The sequence below is a fragment of the Cryptomeria japonica genome, chromosome 3 (genome assembly GCF_030272615.1).
Source record: "Cryptomeria japonica chromosome 3, Sugi_1.0, whole genome shotgun sequence".
In the NCBI taxonomy this organism is placed as follows: Eukaryota; Viridiplantae; Streptophyta; class Pinopsida; order Cupressales; family Cupressaceae; genus Cryptomeria; species Cryptomeria japonica.
In genome coordinates, this window is record NC_081407.1 from 68385904 (window position 1) to 68408015 (window position 22112).

A 22112-nucleotide genomic window follows, 5' to 3' on the forward strand; every position below is an offset into this window, starting at 1 on the left:
TATTAACACCAATTGAAATTTTAACTCAAAAACAAACTTATCTCAGATCTGAAACCAATTAACAAATATCTCAACTTCTGTAATCAGATCTAATACCCTCTTTATCAGATTTGCTTAACACATTAATCAAATCATTTATCAATACTTTCACCGCCAAAGCAATCATATAAACTTGATCATTTACCAACTCGTATAAACTTGATCATTTACACAACACTCTGCAACTCTCAAGAAGATCTCACACTGCATTTAGACAACTTAACACATTCTCTAAGACCACCGACACCATAAACATCAATTGTGTCATCCTAAATAGCCATCTCAACTAGGTCGGCCACAAAACCTAATTACATCATGAATTTTCAATTCAAATCATAAGAGATCATTATAGATCGCTATACAGATCATTACAACTAATTACAATGCAATATCAACCGTTGGTTGATCATAACCCATCATTGAAATCCGATCTGTATCCTCAAAACACTCTACTAAGCGTTTTGCTGATTCCCAAGAAAATCTTCCTTGAATCGCGCCAAAACAACAATTAAATCTTTTACGCGGGTTGTGCCGTGTTACCAACTTTAGGTAGACTCGCCGTCAATCACTGTCATAACAAAAATCATTACTGGTTTTATGATTTCTTCACCGGTCTTTAAACCCTACTAAAACTTTAGCAAAACTTCATCAGAAATTTGAAACACGCCTTCCGGTAAACTCCACAAGTTCTGGTTCCAGTCAGATACTCCTTTCCATGATACAAGTTTACCATCCAAACCGCAAATCACCAATCATTGCCCATCAATTGATCCAATCAAAACAACTCTGCTTTACCGGTTAAAGTCCTATTTCATAGACTATAGGTCTCTGCCGATAAACCCTGTCTTCCGGTAAATCAAATCACTTAGATGACAAAACAAAACATCAGGAACATCAGTTGACATCAGTTGCCAGCAATGACAAAACAAATAACTGATCATGTCATCCATTCATAGAATCTCAATCTCTTCATCACAAATAGACTTCTATGCTTTACCGGTGCAGTTATCCATCTTCAACTGCATCACTTGTATCTATATCAGTTATGCCAAATGCCAACAATCTCCCCCTTTGGCATTGATGGCAACACTAATCAGATATACAATCAAAGTAACATCATCATCTGCAACTTGCTTGCCGGTATCACATCTCTGTCGGTTCTCCTCCTTTTGTCATCTCCCCCTTAACCAATGCTTCACTCAATCTGATCGTCTTTAACTTCTCACATGTCTGCCATATCTGATTTCTATTCATTTCTTCTGCCCCTTTGACAACAATGCCAAAGATATAAATGCATCACTTGTCTTCAATTCTACTGTTGCCTCTTCCATCATCTCTGCTACTCAAATCAGAAGAATTGCAACAAAGCATTAAATCAGAACTTTACATCAGACTCACTCCCCCAAAGGAGTAGCCTGCACCTTCATCAATCCTTAGTGAAAAATAAACATGAAATCCACAGGATTGATGGATCTCCATCATTTTAGTTCTTCTGGTGTAGGGGTCTAACCCCTAGTTTACCTTTGAGAAACTCAAAGGTAGCCTTTGGTAAGGGCTTAGTAAAGATATCAGCTAACTGATCTTTACTCTTCACATATTTCAACTTCACCTCCTTTTCTTGAACTTTTTCCCTTAGGAAGTGATACTTCAATTCAATGTGCTTGGTTCTAGAATGAAGTACAGGATTCTTAGAAATGTTGATTGCACTTGTATTATCACAATAGATAGTCATCGGTTCTGACATATCTATCTTGAATCCTTCTAGCACATGTCTCATTCATATTGCCTTCGTGCAATTCATGGATGCAACTACATACTCAGCTTCAGTAGTAGATTGAGAAACACAAGTTTGTTTCTTGCTTGTCCATGCCACTAATCTTCCTCGAAGTAGAAAGTCTCCACCAGTTGTGCTTTTCCAATCATCCACATTACTTGCCCAATCAATATCAATAAAGACATCCAAAGTAAAATCTCCTTTATAGGGATACCATAAACCATAGTCTACTGTGCCTTTTAGATACCGAAAAATTCTCTTCACAACCACCATGTGACTCTCTTTAGGCTCTTTTTGAAATCTAGCCACGAATCCTACATCATGAGCAATGTCCGGTCGGCTATGGACAACATAGTGTAGCTTGCCAATCATAGATCTGTACTCTTTTTCGCTAACAATAGGGGAAACATCTTCCTTTGACAACTTGCAACCAGTCACCATTGGTGTCCCTACCGATTTGCAGTCTTCCATGCCGAAAGCCTTCAACACCTCTTTGATATACTTGGTTTGACAAATAAAGATACCACCATCCATTTGTTGAACATGTAAGCCAATAAAGAACTTAATTTCACCGATTAGAGACATTTCAAATTGCTTTTTCATTATATTAGCAAAGTCCATACACATTATCATTTCCACCAAAAATTATGTCATCAACAAATACTTCTGCTATCAGCATCTTCTCTCCATCAGTTTTCAGATAAATGTTGCTGTCCTCACTGGTACGTTGGAATCCAATTTTGATCAAATGTGCATGTAATCTCTCATACCATGCCCTCGGTGCCTGCTTTAGACCATATAGTGCTTTGTGCAATTTACACACCATGTCTTTATCATCAGTCAAGGAAAATCCATCCAGCTGTTCAATGTATACTACTTCTTTTAGAATCCCATTTAGAAAGGCTGACTTGACATCTATTTGGTAGACTTTGAATCCCTTATATGCAACAAATGCCAATAGCATTCTTACTCCTAATCTAGCAACAGGTGCAAATGTTTCACCATAATCCTCACCTTTCTCTTGAGCATTCCCTTTGCAGACTAACCTTGCCTTTGTTTCTTACAATTCTTCCTTCTTCATCCAATTTATTCCTGAAGACGCATTTTGTTCCAATTACATTCTTATCCTCTGGTCTAGGAACAAATGACCATGTCTGATTCTTCTCAATTTGATCTAATTTTTCATTCATTGCATTGACCCAATCATCATCTTTTAGTGCTTCCTTAACTGTCTTGGGTTCTATTGTAGATATCAAACATGAGTTCTCTCTGATCTTTCTCCTGGTTTTCACACCTGCATTCTTATCACCAATTATTTGCTCTTGTGAATGATTCAATCTGACATATCTAGGTATTGCCTGTGCCGGTTCTGCATCTTCATCAGGTTCTTCATCTTCTTCCTCACTGTCATTGCTTACTGGTGTTGTGACCATTTCACACATCGCCCCATTGAAAATGGGGACCCCCTCTTTTTGCTCGTTTTTCGTTTTCGCTTTTAGGATTTTGTTAGTCAGTCAGTTGTCTGGATTTAGGGTTAAGCCTTAGGGTTTTCGTTAACGTCTTTTCAAGCCAGAATCCAGTCAGTTTTGAGAGCTTTGAGCTTCTTTTCTAGGATGCAATTTTGAATGCAATGATTTCGCCAGATTGGTCTATTTTTCAATTGGAATGTTGAATGCAGAGCTTAATTTCTTCTAAGTGTTGAAGATGAAATGTGAATTTTTGTCCAATTGAATATTTTGACCAAATTTTGACTTTTTTGATTTTTGATCCCGGGCATTGAGAATGATTTGTTTTCGCCTCGTGAATTGATTAAACTTGTAAAATCATGTTATTTTGGCCTGTAGGAGCAAAATCGCTCCTGTCCCTCAGTGAAGGACCAGAACTACAAATCAAATTTTGCTTTGTCCTTGCAGGATTTCGACGACTTGACGATTTGAAGAGGTCCAAAGGGAGATGTTTTATCAGATGAATATAATTTGAAATGCAAATATGAAGAAGAATGACTCAGAATGCTAAAATCGCTCCTGTCCCTCAGGAAGGGACCAGGGCGAAGTATGTTATAGCTCCCGTCCCTCTCCCAGGGACCAGAGCGATATTTTTCATAGAGTAAAATCCAGGCCAAGATCAAGACAAGTTTACATTTGAAAGCAAGGAAGACGGTGAAATGAGCTCATTGAATATAAATTGAATATTTTAAAATGTCAACAAGGGTCCCAAAATGCCTAGTTCGCTCCTGTCCCTCAGGAAGGGACCAGAGCGATTTTTGTTATAAACGATTTTCTTGTCAAGTTGCAAACAATTTCAAGGCATGGATGAATGGAGTAGAGCATGACAAATCCGTTGAATATAAATTTGGAAGCTAGCAAAGTGAAATGAAGACCACAAGAGCAAGTTCGCTCCTGTCCCTCTCCAAGGGACCAGGGCGATACCATGGTTATGTTGCTTCTTTTGCGAGTTCAAGGTCGTTCCTTCAAGTTCAGGACCTTCCAAGACAAGGAACAAGTTGGCAAGAACGTCTTAAGACATTTTCAATCAAACACAAGCATCAAGGTCGTCACGTTGGAAGGATTTGCACTCTAAGACCCCAGATCGCTCCTGTCCCATGGGAAGGGACCAGAGCGATATTTCCATTAAGGCATAGATTTCAAGAGACAAGCAAATATCAAGCTACCACAAGGATCGAAAGGACATCATTGCACGCGTTGAAGATAATTGTAAGTTGAAATAAACAAGAACAAGCTCCCAATGATGAATTTCGCTCCTGTCCCTCAGGAAGGGACCAGAGCGATGTTGAGTATATTGATCAATTCATGCAAGAATTACGTTGAGTCAAGGCTTCACAAGGTTGTAAATGGTTCAAGACGTCTTTTGAGGATGACATGCAAGAGTTTTGAACGTCCAAACATTATCAATCAAGCTAAGGAGTCTATATCGCTCCTGTCCTTTGGACAAGGACCAAAGCGATTTCATTAAAAACACTCATACTCCTTCAAAGTCAAGGCAAGGCGAGGATGTACGAGGTAAAGGACGCTATTTGAAAGACAATAAACGATGAACCAAGGTTAAATGTTACCAACTTGAGCTCAAAAAGGAGAAAGACATGGATCGCTCCTGTCCCTCTCCAAGGGACAAGGGCGATGATCCTTATAACATCCAAACACCTCATGAAAGCAAGTGGGACGTGCATGGAATGGACTAGCAATGATGTTATTCGCCTAGCGATGGAAGTTCGAAGATCAAAGATGCAAGATGAACGTGAAAACATGGAGATCGCTCCTGTCCCTCTCCAAGGGACAAGGGCGATGTTAGCCAAAACACATGATATCCTTTGACAATCACGTTAAGATAAAGACGCACAAGGTTTTAAATGGCATTTGGAAGATGATACAAGGAAAAATCCGTATTAAAATGGAGAGTTTCAAGCGAAAACCTTAGGATCGCTCCTGTCCCTCTCCAAGGGACAAGGGCGATGATACATCTAAATACACTCATGCCTACATGCAAGGCAATCTAATTCGAAGAACCCAACAAGATGATCGATTTGGAACGTGGAAATGAAGGAGTTGAACGTTGAAAATTGCAAGAATTATGACAAAATCTTGGATCGCTCCTGTCCCTCTCCAAGGGACCAGGGCGATGAGGTACGTCTTCTTCATTTTCAAATTTTTGGCGCCAAATAAACCTTTTTTAAATTTATTTTAAATGCTAAGATCGATGAGTTTTGAAAATCCTATTTAATTAGCATTTAATATGGCGTTAGGCATTTATTAATTATTTTGCCTTTATTAAAAATCGAAATTTATAAATTAAAAAACGAAAGGCATTTAATTGATTATTAATTAATCATTAAAAATCGAACAAGAGCGCTCATGCATGTAAGTCGGCCTTGTTATTTTATTTTAAAAATCGTTTGAAATTGCTATATTTTATCAAGTCGGCCTTGAGGGTGAATTGTGATGTGAACGCTATATAAGGGGGGTAAAAACTATTATTTCTACATCATTGTTTTGTCATTCAAAGTGCGAGCTTTCATCCCAATCGAAGGAAGTGCGAAGTGTGTTTGAGGTGGTGCGAATTTCATCCAAAGGTGGCGTTAGTAATCAAAGGTGGTGCGATAGATCTATATTGAGCGAATTTGCCAGAATTTGAAGACCACGTTAAAGGTGAACTTGAAGATCACATTGAAGACAAAGGTGGCGAAATTGATTTCTTGAGGAGATAACGTTGAAGATCATTCATACCTCAATTTTGCCTAGGCGAATTTTGTCTTTTTGCATTCTAGAGTTAGCTCTCTATTGAGGTATGGCGATTTGATTTTTATTGCTTTATTTATTCATCGTCATATTTTTAAGTTTTGAATTTTGAATTTTGAATTCCTAGCTCAATCGTTTTATTTTAGGAAATGATAACTCAAAGACTTATCACGAAGTTTCCTAAAAATTCTCCTCTAATTTATGTTATTTATTGCAAAATCTAGCTTCTCATTATGAAATGTTGTGTAGGTATGACGACCCCGAAGGTGGGAGCATCCACCAGTCGCTCAGCTCTCATGAAAGAAGATCAGAAGACTGAAGAAGTGGAGACCAAGATCGTGTCGAAGTGGAGCAACATTGGAGATACAAACTTGGGGAACTTTAGCACGAAGAAGTTTCGAGAGGTCCCTTACATTGGTAAGCCATCACCTGTCGCCCGGAGAATAATCGAGAGTGGTATCATTAAGGCGGCCGGCTTTCCTCCAGCTGTTCAGTGCCATGAATTGATGATCGAGTGTGCCCGTCACTATGATCCACAGTCCAGAACGATCGTGTCCAATGAGGGAAACACTTTGGCGTACCTTTCAGAGGAAGCTATAAGTGAAGCTTTCCATCTTCCAGAGCACAGGGACATGATATACAAGAGCATAGAGGGAGCCAGATCAATGTACGAAGATGATCCAGATGCTTGTCTAAGCATTATCAATAAGAACTGGCTACTCAAAAGCCGTCCCCGTCTGAGCAAGGTCCCGAACACACCGCACAGGATTGATTTCCAGGAGGAGTACAGAGATTTGATTACCATGCTCAACCGAGTTGCAGGAGCCCCTCATGCCTTCTATTTCGAGAAGTGGATGTTTTATTTCATCCAGGTGATTGTTCAAGGGAAAGGTACAATACATTGGGCTAGGATGATTAGCCATTGCTTAGACGTACAGTTGAGGAGACTCAAGGCTACTAAGTCCTTCCACATGAGTTCATACGTCATCTATGCCTTGATCAGGAGTGTTGAGTACGCAGGACTACCTCACAGAGGAGTGATTGGAAGAGGACCCGGCGAGGTCAGAGCTTGTGATTCCTATGCCTACTTGCATCATCCGCCAGGGAGCAACTATAAGTTGGTTAATGATACTTTCACGATGAACATCACAAGGACGTTGCAAGGTGGGATTCACAACAGGTTATCTCAGGATGCCCAGGAATTCATAAAGAGGTACGGTGCTTGGTTCATTCAGTTTCCGAAGTTCACTTATATTAGAGTGCATGGATGTCCTTTACCACCATACATGTTGCCGAGATATCCGACAGACAGAATTGTGTTACTTGAAGTAACAAGACAGTTGGCAGCATATGTGAAGGCATTCAGACACAGACATCAGAATGGAGTTCCAGTACCTATCATTTTGGGTAATTCAGTTGAGGTATGTCCTAATGCTTTAGCCATGGATGACGCAGAGAAGGAGTTAGCCTTGTACTCTTTTTCATCTTTTGCTTTGAGAGAAAGCTTTGATCCACATGGACATTTAGAGGAGACGGTCGGTAGAAGGTTTAGGCATGAGTATCAGATTGAAGATTTTATGATGAATCTCTTAGATGATCTTGAAGTGAAACGAAAAATGCATTCTAGATTGCCTTTGGATTTCATCAGGAAATGCAGGATTTACAGAGTGGTCGACCAAGCTCAGGACAGTGGCAGACATATCCAGTCTTCCTATGATCGAGAAAGCAAATCAATAAGGTTGGATTGGAATGAGCCCGAGGTCGTGGATTTAGATACTTTGATGGCACCAGTCTTGTCTTGTACTCGCAGATGGGTTGACATTCAGCATCAGAAGTTGAGAGAACAAGGCATAGCTATGTCTTTCACTTTGGAAGAGAAACCTGCCGAAGGTGGCGCTAGTGTGAGTGAAGGCAATCCTAATCCTAGAAATTCAGGTGAAGGTAACCTTCGATGTGCCAGTGAGGGCAATCTCCATCCAAGAGGTTCGAAGAGGAAAGAGAGACCTGGAAAGAGAGAGTCTTCCAAGAAGAAACAAGAGGCTAACAGAGATCGATCATTCGGTACTTCTTCTAGACCTGAGAAAAGAACAATTCAAGTGGAAGAATCCATGGAGTCGATGGTACAGAACGATAGACAGGAGGAAGGACAGGCACATCATGGTTCACCAGATGGATCTCTCCAAGACTATGAGTTAGATGAAGGCAAAGAAGACAATGAAATAACATCTCCTCCCAGACAAGAAGAAATAATGCATAAAGAGATTCAAGTTCAAGAAACAAGATCAATTATCCCAGATTGGTTGAAGGAAAGATTAACCAAGGTGATCGTAGTAGAGGACGAAGACAATGCAATTGATTTAGAGAGCCTTGTTGGACGTTCACACGAAGTAACAGAGAAGAGAAAGGCTACCAAGATGTCCAAGATGATTCGAGATGAGACTGGATCCAGGAAATTGCAGATAGCTACACCGGCAGCAGACAAATATGAAGGTGAGATCCTAGCAGAAGAATATGATATACAGACTTTTGAGTTAGGACCACCTACAACAGAACAGACTCTAGATGATGCTACCGATTCATTTGAGGCATTGAAAGACAAGCTTAGAGAAGAAATGGAGAAGAACAAAAAGCTTGAGAGAGAGGTCGGTGCGTGGAGGACATATTTCAGTCACATCAATGAACCTTTGGGACGTCAGGATCCAGTTAGATCACCAGTACAAGCATTGCCGCTTCAATCAATCAATGAAGCAGAAAGATTCAGGAACATGGTCCAACGTACAAGTAATTGGATGGATAGATCTCATACAATGGCCGTAGAGTTTGTAACAAGGATGATGAAGTTTATTCATCAAGCTATCCAGGTTCTCGAGATGATCCACAATTTGATGATAACAGTAGCTGCATTCGCCCATACCAAGGATGTTATCATTCCTGTCTTGAAAGTTATTAGACACACATCAAGGAAGATTTTAGCGCAGGAGAGGATCTTGGATGGAGAACCTCACAGTTTGTTTCATTGGTCAACCTTACTCCATATGAAGAATGTTTTCTTTGAGGACATCAGTACTAGATGTAGCCAAGTTGAGGAGGTGATCAATCCGATCCAGGACAGAGTATTTGAGGTGGATATGCAGGAATTAGAGGATAGAATCAAGGTCATCTTTTGCAAGGACGCAAATGTTACAGATGAACAGTATGATCAGATGTTCGCCATCATGCTCCTGATTGAGAGGACGAAGGAACTTGAATCTACTTGGGACGCGGCTCTTCTAGATGCATTTGATCAGGTCATCCACTTAGAAGAGAGTATGAAGAATCTTCTCGAGATTCCAATCGCAGAAATCGAAGGAATCGTGACAAAATTCATTGCATATGCTAAGAAAGAGAATTGGAAAGGGAATAAGATTCTAGATGAAAGGTTGTTACAGATGACATGACATCTTATTTCTCATTGGTTTATGCCTCCTAGGTTTTTGTGCCAAATTTAATATTTGGCTATGTATTTAATATTGTTCAGTAAAAAGGAGGCCATTTGTAACAAACCCTAATTAGGGTTTAGGTGTCATGATCTTGTCCATTGATTTACTTTCAATCTGGACCTTTCATTGTAATTGGGGATGCTATTTATACCCCCATTTTTCATTTCATTGGGTAATAGAGAAATAGTGAAATAGAGTGAGAGTTAATAGTTGATGTAAGAGAGATTAGAGTTAGAAGCAATTTCATTTTGTAGTAAGATTGAGCTTTGAAGAGAGAAATTCAAGCAATTGTTGTACATGATGACTTGGAAATCAATAAAATATTGAAGTTATGGTGTTTTGTTGCAAATTTCTTGAGTTATCTTCATGGTTGTTTGATCTACTTGAATCGTGCTCAATCAAAGTAGTTTGTTAATTTGAAAGACTAAGTGTGAGATTTGATATTTGGTACGATTCGTAATCCAAACCACTAGCTTCTTGCTGATTGTAGGAACGCCTTGCGTGGTCGACTGGAGAATACATTGAGTCCTTTAATCTTCAATCATTATTGAATCTTGGATATGTACCTTCGTAGTAGTGTCCTTGATCTTTGATGTATTGAGTATCATTTTATTACCTTAGAAGATCGCACTAATTTCAATTGAGTTGTTATCTTATGGCAAAATTGAAGTTGGTTGAATCTTGCCAAGTCTCATCCATACTAAGTCATTCATAGGGTTAGGCTAGATTAGACCTCTTTTAAACCCTACTCCTTTTGTTATTTTTGAAAGTTCCTTTAGTTTAGAAAATCTTGAACTTTCGGAATACGTAAGGCCCCTTGGAGGAAACAGCAAATCACATCATACCGCTGGAAGCTTGTCCACACGTAGAGACCCTACTAAAAGAACCTTGGAGTCTACCTAACTGATCCTTCATGCGTATCTTCAGCAGTTAGAGACTATTTTCTCAAGAGAGGATAAGATGCCTATTGGTATTTTATTCTGTGTATGATTGTGTACAAAATACATGTCAACAACTGGTTGAGCACCTAGTTCTGCATTTGCCTATTCTTCATTATTCTTTGCTTCTGGTTCAATGATCACAAACTGTTCCTCATTATCATCCTTTTCAGGTTCAGATCTGCTTGTACCTTCAAACTTATCAGATAAATCATCAACTTTTACATTAGCACTTTCAATAATTTTCTTAGTTCTCTTATTGTAACATTTATATGCTTTACTCTTAGAAGAGTAACCAAGAAAAATTCCCTCATCAGATGTTGCATCAAATTTCTCAGTGTAGTTATCTCTCTTAATAAAACATTGACTTCCAAAGATTTTAAAATAACTAATACAAGAAGTTTTTCCATACCATAGCTCATAGGATGTCTTATTGTTACCTCTTTTTACCAGTACCCGGTTTAAAGTGTATACAACAGTACTGACCGCTTCTCTCCAAAACATTTTGAATATATCACCCTGTAATAACATGGTTCTTGCAGCTTCAACTATTGTTCTGTTCATCCTTTCCGCTATGCCATTCTGCTGTGGTGTCCTCGGAGCAGACATTTGTCTCTTTATACCCTGTTTATCACAATACTTAACAAATTCACAGGTTTGATCTTAAACACTTCAAGTTCTTACCGGTTTCCTTCTCAACCAGAGCTTTAAATGATTTAAATTTATTAAATGCTTCTGATTTCTCTCCCAAAAATGTTACCCACATCATTTTATAATAGTCATCGGTGAAGATCATGAAATACCTATCACCGTAATAACTCTTTGTTCTCATAGGGCCACAGAGATCAGTATGTACCAAATCTAAAACATTCTAAAAAATACCTTTCTTGCTCTTGAAAGAAATAAAGGTCATCTTACCGATTTGACAATCTTTGTATATCCCACTATCCGGTTTGGCAAGTTGGGGTAATCCTCTTACAACACTTTACTTGCTTATCTTAACCAAATTATCAAAATTAACATAACATCTTTTATGCCATAACCAACTGTCTTCCATTCTTGCAACCAGACAATTATTAATATTACTATTCAAATGGAATAAGTTACCTCTAGTTTGCTTCCCAGTAGCAATCGATTCACCCTTACCTCCAAGAATTCTGCAGACTCCACTCTTAAACTCAACCCAAAATACGTCATCAACATTACTCTTCCCATTTAGAGAGATTGAACCTTTACCTTTCACCATGCAAGGAGAGTTATTTCCAAATCTAACAACACCCCATTAAATTCATTAAGGGTTATGAACTTACTTTTATCTCCGGTCATGTGGTGTGAGCAACCACTGTCTATAATCCATTCATCACTATTCTCCATATGAGATACTAGTGCTAGTGCCTTTTCATCTGACAGTTCCTCCTTCACGGCTACAAACACAATTTCTTCATTGCTTCTTCTTCAGACTCCTCATTGGTCACTCCTTCATCTACTGCAACATAACAATGTTTCTTGCCCTTTCCTTTGAATCTTCTAAACTTTTCTTTCTTATCTTATCGGTGTTAGGGCAGTTAGCAGCAATATGACCAATTTTTTTACAAGAGAAACACTTCCAAGCTAGCTTTCCTTTATACTTACTAGTGCCTCTTGGAAATCGTTTTGCTAATAATGGCTCAAGTTCCATCACTTGATCTTCATTGTCTTCATTTCCCCGGTTACTTCAATGATTTGTCCTGCGCTCATGATTTTGACATATATCTTTTCCTTTTCTAGCACATGAACCGGTAACAAAAGCTTTAAAGGCAGATTCAATAGATTTTGTCACACTATTGTCAAAACTATTTAACTCAAAAGCTGTAAGCTTACTAATCAATGAATCAACAGTTACCTTATCCTTTGAAATAGATCCAAGTTCTTGGATTGCCGATACTCTTACAGCATACTGAGGTTGAAGAGTTCTGAGCATTTTACTTACTATTGTATCATCTCCTATTTTACTTCCAACACTCTTTATGCCGCCAACAACTTCTTTGATTCTCTAACCATATTGTCCAATATTCTCTCCTTTAAGCATTCTCATGTCATCGAACTTTCCTCTCAAGCTTTCCTCTTTGGCTCTTTGAACATGCTCATCTCCTCCATAGATTGTCTCTAACTTTTCCCAAACCTCACCTGCAGTTTCCAATCCTTGAACATCAATATATTCTGAATCAGATAAAGTACTTACAATAGCTTATAGGGCTTGCATGTTATCTTGCTGCTCTTTGACTTCATTCGGTGTCAAGGGAGTAGTAGTAGGACCAACATATGTTGTTTCAACTTGCTTCCAATATTGTGCACCGAGACCTTTGATGTAGATCTTCATTCTGTCTTTCCAGATCTTGTAATTATCCTTGTTGAACTTGGGACCCTCTTTCTTCATCATCTTGAATTCCTCAAAATCTTTTCCTCAAGCGGTTAAGCCTTCTGCACACAGAGGACCAAAGCTCTAATACCAATTGTTAATCCTATGAGGATCCGATTAATACTGAGAGGGGGGGTGAGTCAATATTAAGACCAATTGAAACTTTAACTCAAAAAACAAACTTATCTCAGATCTGAAACCATTTAACAAATATCTCAACTTGTGTAATTAGATCTAATACCCTCTTTATCAGATTTGCTTAACACATTAATCAAATCATTTATCAATACTTTCACCACCAAAGCAATCATATAAACTTGATCATTTGCCAACTCATTAACGTCATCAATAAGATAAAAAACTTTCTCAAACAACTTATCAGTACCAGTAACCTCTGATAAACTTCTGATAAAACATCATAACTGACGTTTCAGAAATATTGCATGAAATAAACAAGAACATCACATGAAAAACATTCCACACATGAACACCATAAGTTTTTGACGTGGAAACCCAAATAGGGAAAAACCACGGTGGGACTTGGTACCCACAAATATTTGTAGTCTTTCAAAGTACGCCTTGTTAGGAGCTTAGGTCTATAGGAGCTTACAATATGCCCGGTTAGGAGCAGACCCTGTTAGGAGTCACCCGGTTAGGGAATTTGCCTTGCAGCCCGGTTAGGAGCTTGATGATCTGTTAGGATCAATCTCATGAGAGGATTTAACACTCTTTTGAGACCTGCCCTATTAGGGGACTTAAATGTTTAAGGCCTGTTAGGACCTACCCTGTTAAGGGATTTAACCTACTGCTACTGTTAGGAAACGACAATGAGAAAATGATTTGTTTACTTGCACTTCTCTGCTTGCTTGATTAGATCCAGTTATATACAACACTATGCAACTCTCAAGCAGATCTCACACTTCACTTGGATGGCTTAACACATTCTCTAAGACCACCAACACCATAAACATCAATTGTGTCATCCTAAATAGTCATCTCAACTAGGTCGGCTACAAAACCTAATTACATCATGAATTTACAATTCAAATCATAAGAGATCATCATAGATCGCTATATAGATCATTACAACAAATTACAATGCAATATCAACCGTTGGTTGATCATAACCCATCACGAAAATCCGATCTGTATCCTCAAAACACTCTACTAAGCATTTTGCTGATTCCCAAGAAAATCTTCCTTGAATCGCACCAAAACAACAATTAAATCTTTCACGCGGGTTGTGTCGTGTTACCAACTTTATGTAGACTCACCGTTGATCACCGTCATAACAGAAATCATTACCGGTTTGATGATTTCTTCACCAGTCTTTAAACCCTACTAAAACCTTAGCAAAACTTCATCATAAATTTGAAACACGCCTTCCAGTAATCTCCAGAAGTTCCAGTTCCAGTCAGATACTCCTTTCCATGATACAAGTTTACCATCCAAACCGCAAATCACCAATCATCGCCGATCAACGGATCCAATCAAAACAACTCTGCTTTACCGGTTAAAGTCCTATTTCATAGACTTTAGCCGTCTTCCGGTAAACCAAATCATTTAGATGACAAAACAAAACATTAGGAACATCAGTTGACATCAGTTGCCAGCAATGACAATACAAATAACTGATCATGTCATCTATTCATAGAATCTCAATCTCTTCATCACAAATAGACTTCTATCCTTTACCGGTGCAGTCATCCATCTTCAACTGCATCACCTGTATCTGTATCAGTTATGTCAAATGCCAACAATTTGTACATTGGTAATCATATTGCTTCTTGCGTCATTTGCATAATAATTCCTTCTCCCTAAGTTGCACTTAAGGTGTTGTGTTAGAATGATTAATGTCTTGTACCTAGAAATTTCTTAGTGGGGACTTATTGACATGTTAACTTAAGTCCTAGGTGTCATTTTTTGAATTTAATTATAATGATCTCATTTACTTTTTAGTTACCTAGGCATTTAATATTTGCATCGAGCGTAGTGAAATGGGGCCTTAGCCTAGAGACATAAACTAAGATCTTAATTCCCAAATCACTACATTCATTGGAAGAAATAGCCAACAAGATCCAACTTCAGTCCAAAAGGAGAACTAGATGCTTTGTATGATTATTTCCTCATTTGATTTGAGTTGATTTGATGTGGCTATGCAATGACAAGGTAAAATGATAGGAAAATCGACAATACTTAGCCTAAATAGAAAGATACAGAATTGGAAGCTAACACAAAAGTACAGATTTGGAAATGGGGTGTAGAGAAGAATTTGTCATTGAAATCTTGAGCTGAAAGTGTTGATGCAATAACATGACAAATCTTAACAAATTCCATTGTGAAATAAGTTGCTATAGCTTTGCTCCTTGTACTCAGATCTGCTCTTGAATGAAGGAATTAGGACTCTTGAATTGGAATGATAGCTTGTGAATTCTTAGATTGTGAATGATAAATGATTGCCTTATATAGGGTTCTCAAGGTGTTTCTCAATTTCATGCCTAAAATTCAAAATTCGACGAACATTAAAATAATGTATTAAAATTGTTGAAATTCGCATGAAAATTCATATGAAAAAAGGTGGTTGTGGTTTTTCTTAGGGTTTTCGATAAATGAAAGCCTGTTGTTGGTTGAAACACTATATTACTTTGTGAGTTTCGAAGAAGTCATAGTCAAGCATGGATTTTTCTCTTAGGGCACAATGCTATGTAGCCAACTATTATGATTTTTTGCATTACCAAGAGTCTGATTATTGAGCAAAGCATGACAACGTCAAGTTCAATTGTTTAGACTACCCTTTCATTTTGAATCAGCAAGTAAAGTGTGACAACTATTTAGTTCGAAAAGTTTCTTTCTAGTGCTTTCATTGAGTGTTGACTTGTAGAGCCAAAAACTTCACGACTTCGACTAGAAATACCGGTGCACGTACACATTTCATCTTTAGAGTTTTTCTAATTTACCTAGTTAATTTTATTTAGGTTTGTTTGTCTTTTATAAAGAGTTAATTATGCCGCTTAAATTTTAATATTGGATGTTTATAAAAATTAAATATTATTTTATTTATACTAAACTTTTATTGAAAAAATTCATTTAATAAATTTAAATTTGATATTATTTTGTTTTATTTTTTTACCTTTTTAATATTAACATTTAATAAACTGAAATTTAGTAGTTTAAAATATTTAATTTAGATTTTATATTGTTAATATATAATACTTAACAGATTTGAATTAAACATGAGTGAGGATGAGATGAAAATCCATTCTCATAGTGAACATGATTCAGAATTTGAACCTGAGAATGAGGGGGGTGACCATGGGGCTGATCCTAGAGCTCAATCTAGTTCCATGGCGAGTGGACCAGCTAGTACAGGTTGCCCTTCTGAGTTGTTGGCACAGTTTGCTAGGGGTGCTTATGATCCTAGATCACCTCTAAGACAGATTGCTTCAAGAGTAGAAGGTACATCATGTACAGGTGGGGGAACAAGGAAGTGGAAGTGCAACATTTGTGGGGTTGAATGGTTTGGTAGCATCACTAGAGTAAATGCACATTTACTTTTTTGGATAAGAAAAGGTGTGGATCATTGTAAGTTTTTGAAGGAAACTAAAAATATGGAGTACAAAATTGAGATGAACAAGCTTTGGGGCATTCTAGATGACACATATGCTTCAGTCCCTACTACTTTGTTTGCTAGGGCAGCCTTTTAGCAAGGCCAGCAAGTGCAACATCCTACTCCTCATGCATCATAGACGAGCATAATGATGTTTAGACCATCCACTTTCACTTCTAGTGCCATGCCCCAATCACGAGAGGTTAGGGGAACATGGAAACACAAGTTGCACACATCGTAGAGTAACCCCATAACTGATTTGTTTAATGTGCAGCTAAAGGATGAAATAGATGAGTCCATTGGCAAGTTCTTCTTTGCCAATGGCATCCCATTTCATGTTTCAAAGTCTCATTGTAATGAGATGATGTCTATGGTGGCGAAGGGAGGACCATCATATGTGCCACCAGGTGAGACAAAATTGAGTACCTCAATCTTGGATAAGAGCTATTCCAAGATAAATATTTTGATGGAGAAGATGAAAACATGTTGGGTGGCATCTGGGTGCAGCATAGTTATGGATGGGTGGATGAACATTAGCCATTGTCCACTCATCAACATCATGGTCACATGTGCAGAGGGCCCATACTTCCTTAGAGCAGTTGATTGTACAGTGTATCGCAAAGATGTTGATTATCAGTTTTAGGTCCTCAGGGAGGCTATTGAGGAGGTTGGGCCACAAAATTTGGTCCAAGTAGTGATAGATGCAGCCCATGTGTGTAGAGCAGTAGAGAAACTCATTGAGGCAGCCTATAGACATATTTGGTGGATCCCATGTTGTGTGCATGCAATGAACAATGCACTCAAGGACATGGGGAAGATTGACTAGATTAGAGGAGTGGTCAATGATGTGAGAGATGTGTAGATGTTTATCTGCAACCACCACACTTCACATGCACTCTTCAGGACCTTCACGAAGGAGTTCTTGAAACCAATTGAGACCAGATATGCATCCTATTTCATTTTCTTGGAGAGAATAATTGAATTGCAAGAGGCATTGCAACTCATGGTTATGACTAATGAGTGGTATAGGTGGGCCGAGGCCAAGACAAAGCAGGGGAGAAGGGTGAAGGAGATGGTGAAGAGTGATGTGTTTTGGACTAATGTGAAATACATTGTCTCCATTTCTCTAGTATTCCAGGTCATCAAATATGGGGATGGGGATGCCCCTAATCTTGGAGAGGTGTATGAGTGTATCGACTCTATGCTTGACGAGATGAGGGTTGCTGTGCGAGTGAAGGACCCCTTTCTAGCATTCTACAATGAGCACATCCGACCAATCATTCAGAGCAAATGTGACAAGTTGAACACTCCTTTGCATATGGTTACATTTGCCTTGAATCCTAAGTGGTACAAGGCTAGATCGGGAAGAGTGACACCGATTCAGGATGATGAGGTGAACGTGAGTTTCTTTAGGTGCATAGAGAAGATGTATGATTCTAGAGATGTCGGCATAATTGGCACTAATTGGGGAAGATTTGCCACTCTTAGGGCTATTCAGAGACGACAAAGATGGATATAGGAACGATGGCACAAGAGGACCCACTTTTGTGGTGGAATTGTCATGGTCCGAAATTTTTGACCACCACTCTAGTTATTCGTCTTCTATCCCAGGTTTCTAGTTCTTCAGCTAATGAGAGGAACTGGTCTACATATAGCTTCATCCACTCTCTTAAGAGGAACAAACTTACCTCTAAGAGAGCAGAGAAGATTGTGGCTGTAAACAGTGCTTTGCATCTCATGGACCGCAAGACACTTGTGTACAAGGAGAGTCCAGCGACACGATGGGATGTAGAGGCAGAGGGGCCTTCATAGATTGATGAGGATGATCCTACCACTTTAGATGCAGGGCTCGTTGGTGTGAGGTTGAGGGATGTTGACCTTGAGTAGTCCAGCAATTCCAGTGCTTAGGAGTTTGTAGATGATTAAAGGCCTCCCTTTGCTACATTTTGAGTTTTGACATTTTGGCATTTTGTCTTTTTTAATGCTATTGCTATTAGTATCTTTATTTGCTACTCATTGTAATGATGAATCATGTAATCATCTTTATAGACTTTGTGATATCTCATACGACATTAGATATTCATATTTTCGATATAATAGAAATCTCCAATTTGACAATTTCATTTGTCAAATTTTACTTAGCAATTAGCATTCAAGAAATCTTCATATTTAGATTTAGTTTTTCAAATTTTGCTATTTTATAATTTTAGTATTTTACTAATTTCCTATAGTTTCATTTGAAATGTAATTCTTATACTGTTATATTTTTATACATCTTTTCAAAACTAGTTTTTCAAGTACTATAAGTATATTTATAACTATATCAGCAGCTTCACCCCGCCACACCACCTTGCCGTCCCCTCGTCATCCCCAAACTTAGGCCCTTTGTCCCCCGTCTTTAAAACCCGTCCCCACCGATCGTGGAACACTGGTTAACAGTCTATTTTGTGCCATCTTAAGATTGCTGGACAAACAAAGGTGGTGAATAGGACCATAGTGCATCTTCTGGGAGTGTGCAATTCCAAGAAGTTTTGCACTTGGGATGAAAGTGCACCTTTTATTCAACATGGTTACAACAGATCGCTTCTTAACTCTACTGAAGATGGCCCTTTTGTTTGGTTTTCTGAGTGCTGGTGTCAATTGATATAACCTATCCTGTGCTACTCTTTGGTGTGGAAACTCCTTAGGATTAGAGCCAAGTTTATGAAGCATATTGAGCATTCAGCAGCAAGTGCAAACTTCCATGTAAAAAGCTAATGATAATTACAAGCTTGCCACCATAAGCACTGGGCACTGCATGAGTTCAGGGTTGGTGATTGAGTATGGCTTGATTTACAAAAATGACTCACAAAACCCTTTTTAAGATCTATCCTCTTTGGTATGGCCCATACACCATTATTAAGAGGGTTGAAGACAATGTCCACTAGGTGGTGCATTCTATACAATGACGTGAAAGCCCTAAAACAGATGTATCCACCATATATAAGATTAATGCATAGTATCCGCCATGCTAACTGGGTGGTGCATTCTCCACTGCCATTTCACTTCCATCTCATTCTATCTTCAACTGTGTTAGAACAATTCCTCTTTGTTTGAGTTCCTCATATATTCAAAAATTGCTTTGGGGCCTTCATGTGCGAATTTGAGTAAATCATAATTCCATCTGACTTGATTCATTTTTAATGATCTGGCTTGCAGTTCCGGATGAATGGTAATTGTCATTGTAGACACATAAAAATTTCCCTTAAAAAGTGTCCTCTTATCAAATCTCAATTTTCTAATCATCATCAAGGTGGATCCATTATAATATTAATTCCTCATTTTCCATTATACTATTCATATTCATAGTCGTATTTCATTATTTCCATTGTCCATTATTCACTATATTTTAATGTATTCATTCTCCTTTATATTATTAATATTCATATCATTAATTCATTAAATCCATTAAATAAAGTATATTTCATTATTTATTCATTCCATGTATTTAAAATAAAAAACTAAACACTCCTTACCACCCATTTCTCCTATACCACTAATCTACTATTATCCCATATTCATCCCACAATCTGGATCCACCCGGAGAACAACTATTTAAACCCAATCCCTCTCTCTTTCAATCATCTAGCAATTCAATCTTTCATTTGCATGCTTGCATTTTCGAAGTTTTCTCTTGCATTCAAGTTTTCATATTTGTTCATTGTGCTCATCATCTCCTTGATTTCTCATCTCTGTGTCATTTCATCATATTTGATATCTTCATATCTGTCCATCATAGCTTCTTGTGCACGTGCTTCTGAGAGCACCCATATGTTGAACACAAGATCTTGATTGGTAGGAGAACAATGTAGTGAGATTTTTTGTTTGTTTTCAGTTTTGCATGTGTGTTATTTTGTAGGTACTCCATTGATAAGATGTTGAATTATCTGAATCTTGTGCCATAAGATCTCAGATTCGATTTTCTCCACCTACAGTCACTTAGTCATTATATCTTGGGTACTTTTCCCATGGATCTGACAATAAGTTGACTATAATATTGATAGCCAAAGTCATCCACTTTATGTAAGGGTTAGGACCTCGTATTGATCTTGTAATTTTCCTGAAGAAGGTTTTTGTAGGAAACTCGGAATGTCAGAACTAAAAACATTACATAGTGGTATTCAAATTTCAGATACATAATATGATGAACAACTTAAAATAAAAAGTCTTTAATGTCTCAGTAGTTGTTAAGGCTAGCATTGCACCACTCACACTTACATGGTAGTTTGAATGACTCAAATTTTTATGCTGGCTTACTTAACAAGTTAACTGCTTAAACCAAAGATTTAAGGTAAGCACCTCATCAAAGATAATCCCACATCAACATTATTTTGCTAGGATGCCATCAAATACAAAGGTGAATTTTTGTTCAAAGCTTCTGTAGAAGCCATTTTGTTTGCTGTGCCTGCCTATGTTTCATCACATGATTTTTGCTTTTTTTGATCTAGCTTGTTATATGAAGTGTTTTTCATTTAATTACTACTGATAAATTCACAACTGATAGATTTCATAATTTCAAAATTAAAAAAGAAATCATCTTTTTATAACCATACACAAGCATTGGAGCCTGCATACCAATTGGTTCCTCTATCCTAATAATTCAAACAAGTGGTTTTGTGCTTTGATGCAGGTTGTTTCGGAAAGGGGTAGTGACATAATAATTGTGGGCCGTGGTATTGTCAAAGCGAAGGATAAAGCAGGGGTAGCAAAACAATACCGATCTGCAGGGTGGAATGCATATCAAAAGTCTTTGGGTATATGATTCAATGTGGGTAGTTTTTAATGCAATTAACTTGTACTCAATGAGCCTTCTTCATAATATTTTGGTACTGCCGGTGGATGCCTTGTTTTTCTGGTACTTAATTAAAATAAAAGTTTTTGTTTGAGCTGAGTTTCTTGTTACATGTAACTGTGCGCTAGTTTATAGCATCAATGTCTCAGATCAGACTCAGTGATCCATCATAAGGATGAGAAAAACTAAATAAGTACTTGCTTGCATGTTTGATAATTATTCTTGTAACTGTTATCATGACTACATAAAATAAATTATAAAACATACACTAGTCTTGTTTTATTATTCAATTTTTTTATGAAAAGATTCTTTTGTTTCTTTTACAATTACGAATTAGCATGAAATACAGTAGAAATTCTCAACCTTAAATCATCGATAAGATTTTTAACTGTAAAACTGAAAGCAAAAGGCAAATTTTAAGAGGCTGCATTTTCATCAAATTTAGATGTCAGTAGTGGTTTGAGTGGCTTATGTATTTATTGAATGATCTACACACTGATATTATAATTATGGCCGATCATGAGTACTTTTATAAACTTTATGAACCATGATACTATTTTAAGGAGTATACACTCTTTGGCAGAGTATTTTTGGGACACACTGTATATCTATTTTTGTATCAAAAAAGAAAAACAGTTTGGCAAAAGATACACAGTTTGTCCCAGAAATCCTCTTGCAAATACTACAAGGATTGTGGAAAATTTATGCCGAGTATACACACTTCTGAACTATATTGGATGTTTTCAGTATACTCTTATTTCTTTATTATTTTTGATCTTTGTATATATATTCA

At 37.7% G+C, this 22112-nt stretch overlaps 1 protein-coding gene across 1 annotated transcript in view; it reads left to right on the forward strand.

Annotated features, from left to right (window-relative positions):
- Positions 1–21418, forward strand: part of LOC131032426 (uridine 5'-monophosphate synthase) — a 94588-nt gene extending 73170 nt beyond the window's left edge. Inside the window, exon 7 of the mRNA XM_059218063.1 lies at positions 21158–21418. Within this exon, the coding sequence (XP_059074046.1) occupies positions 21158–21289 (132 nt within the window). The 3' untranslated portion in view covers positions 21290–21418. The remainder of the gene's footprint in view (positions 1–21157) is intronic.
- Positions 21419–22112: the final 694 nt, after the last annotated feature.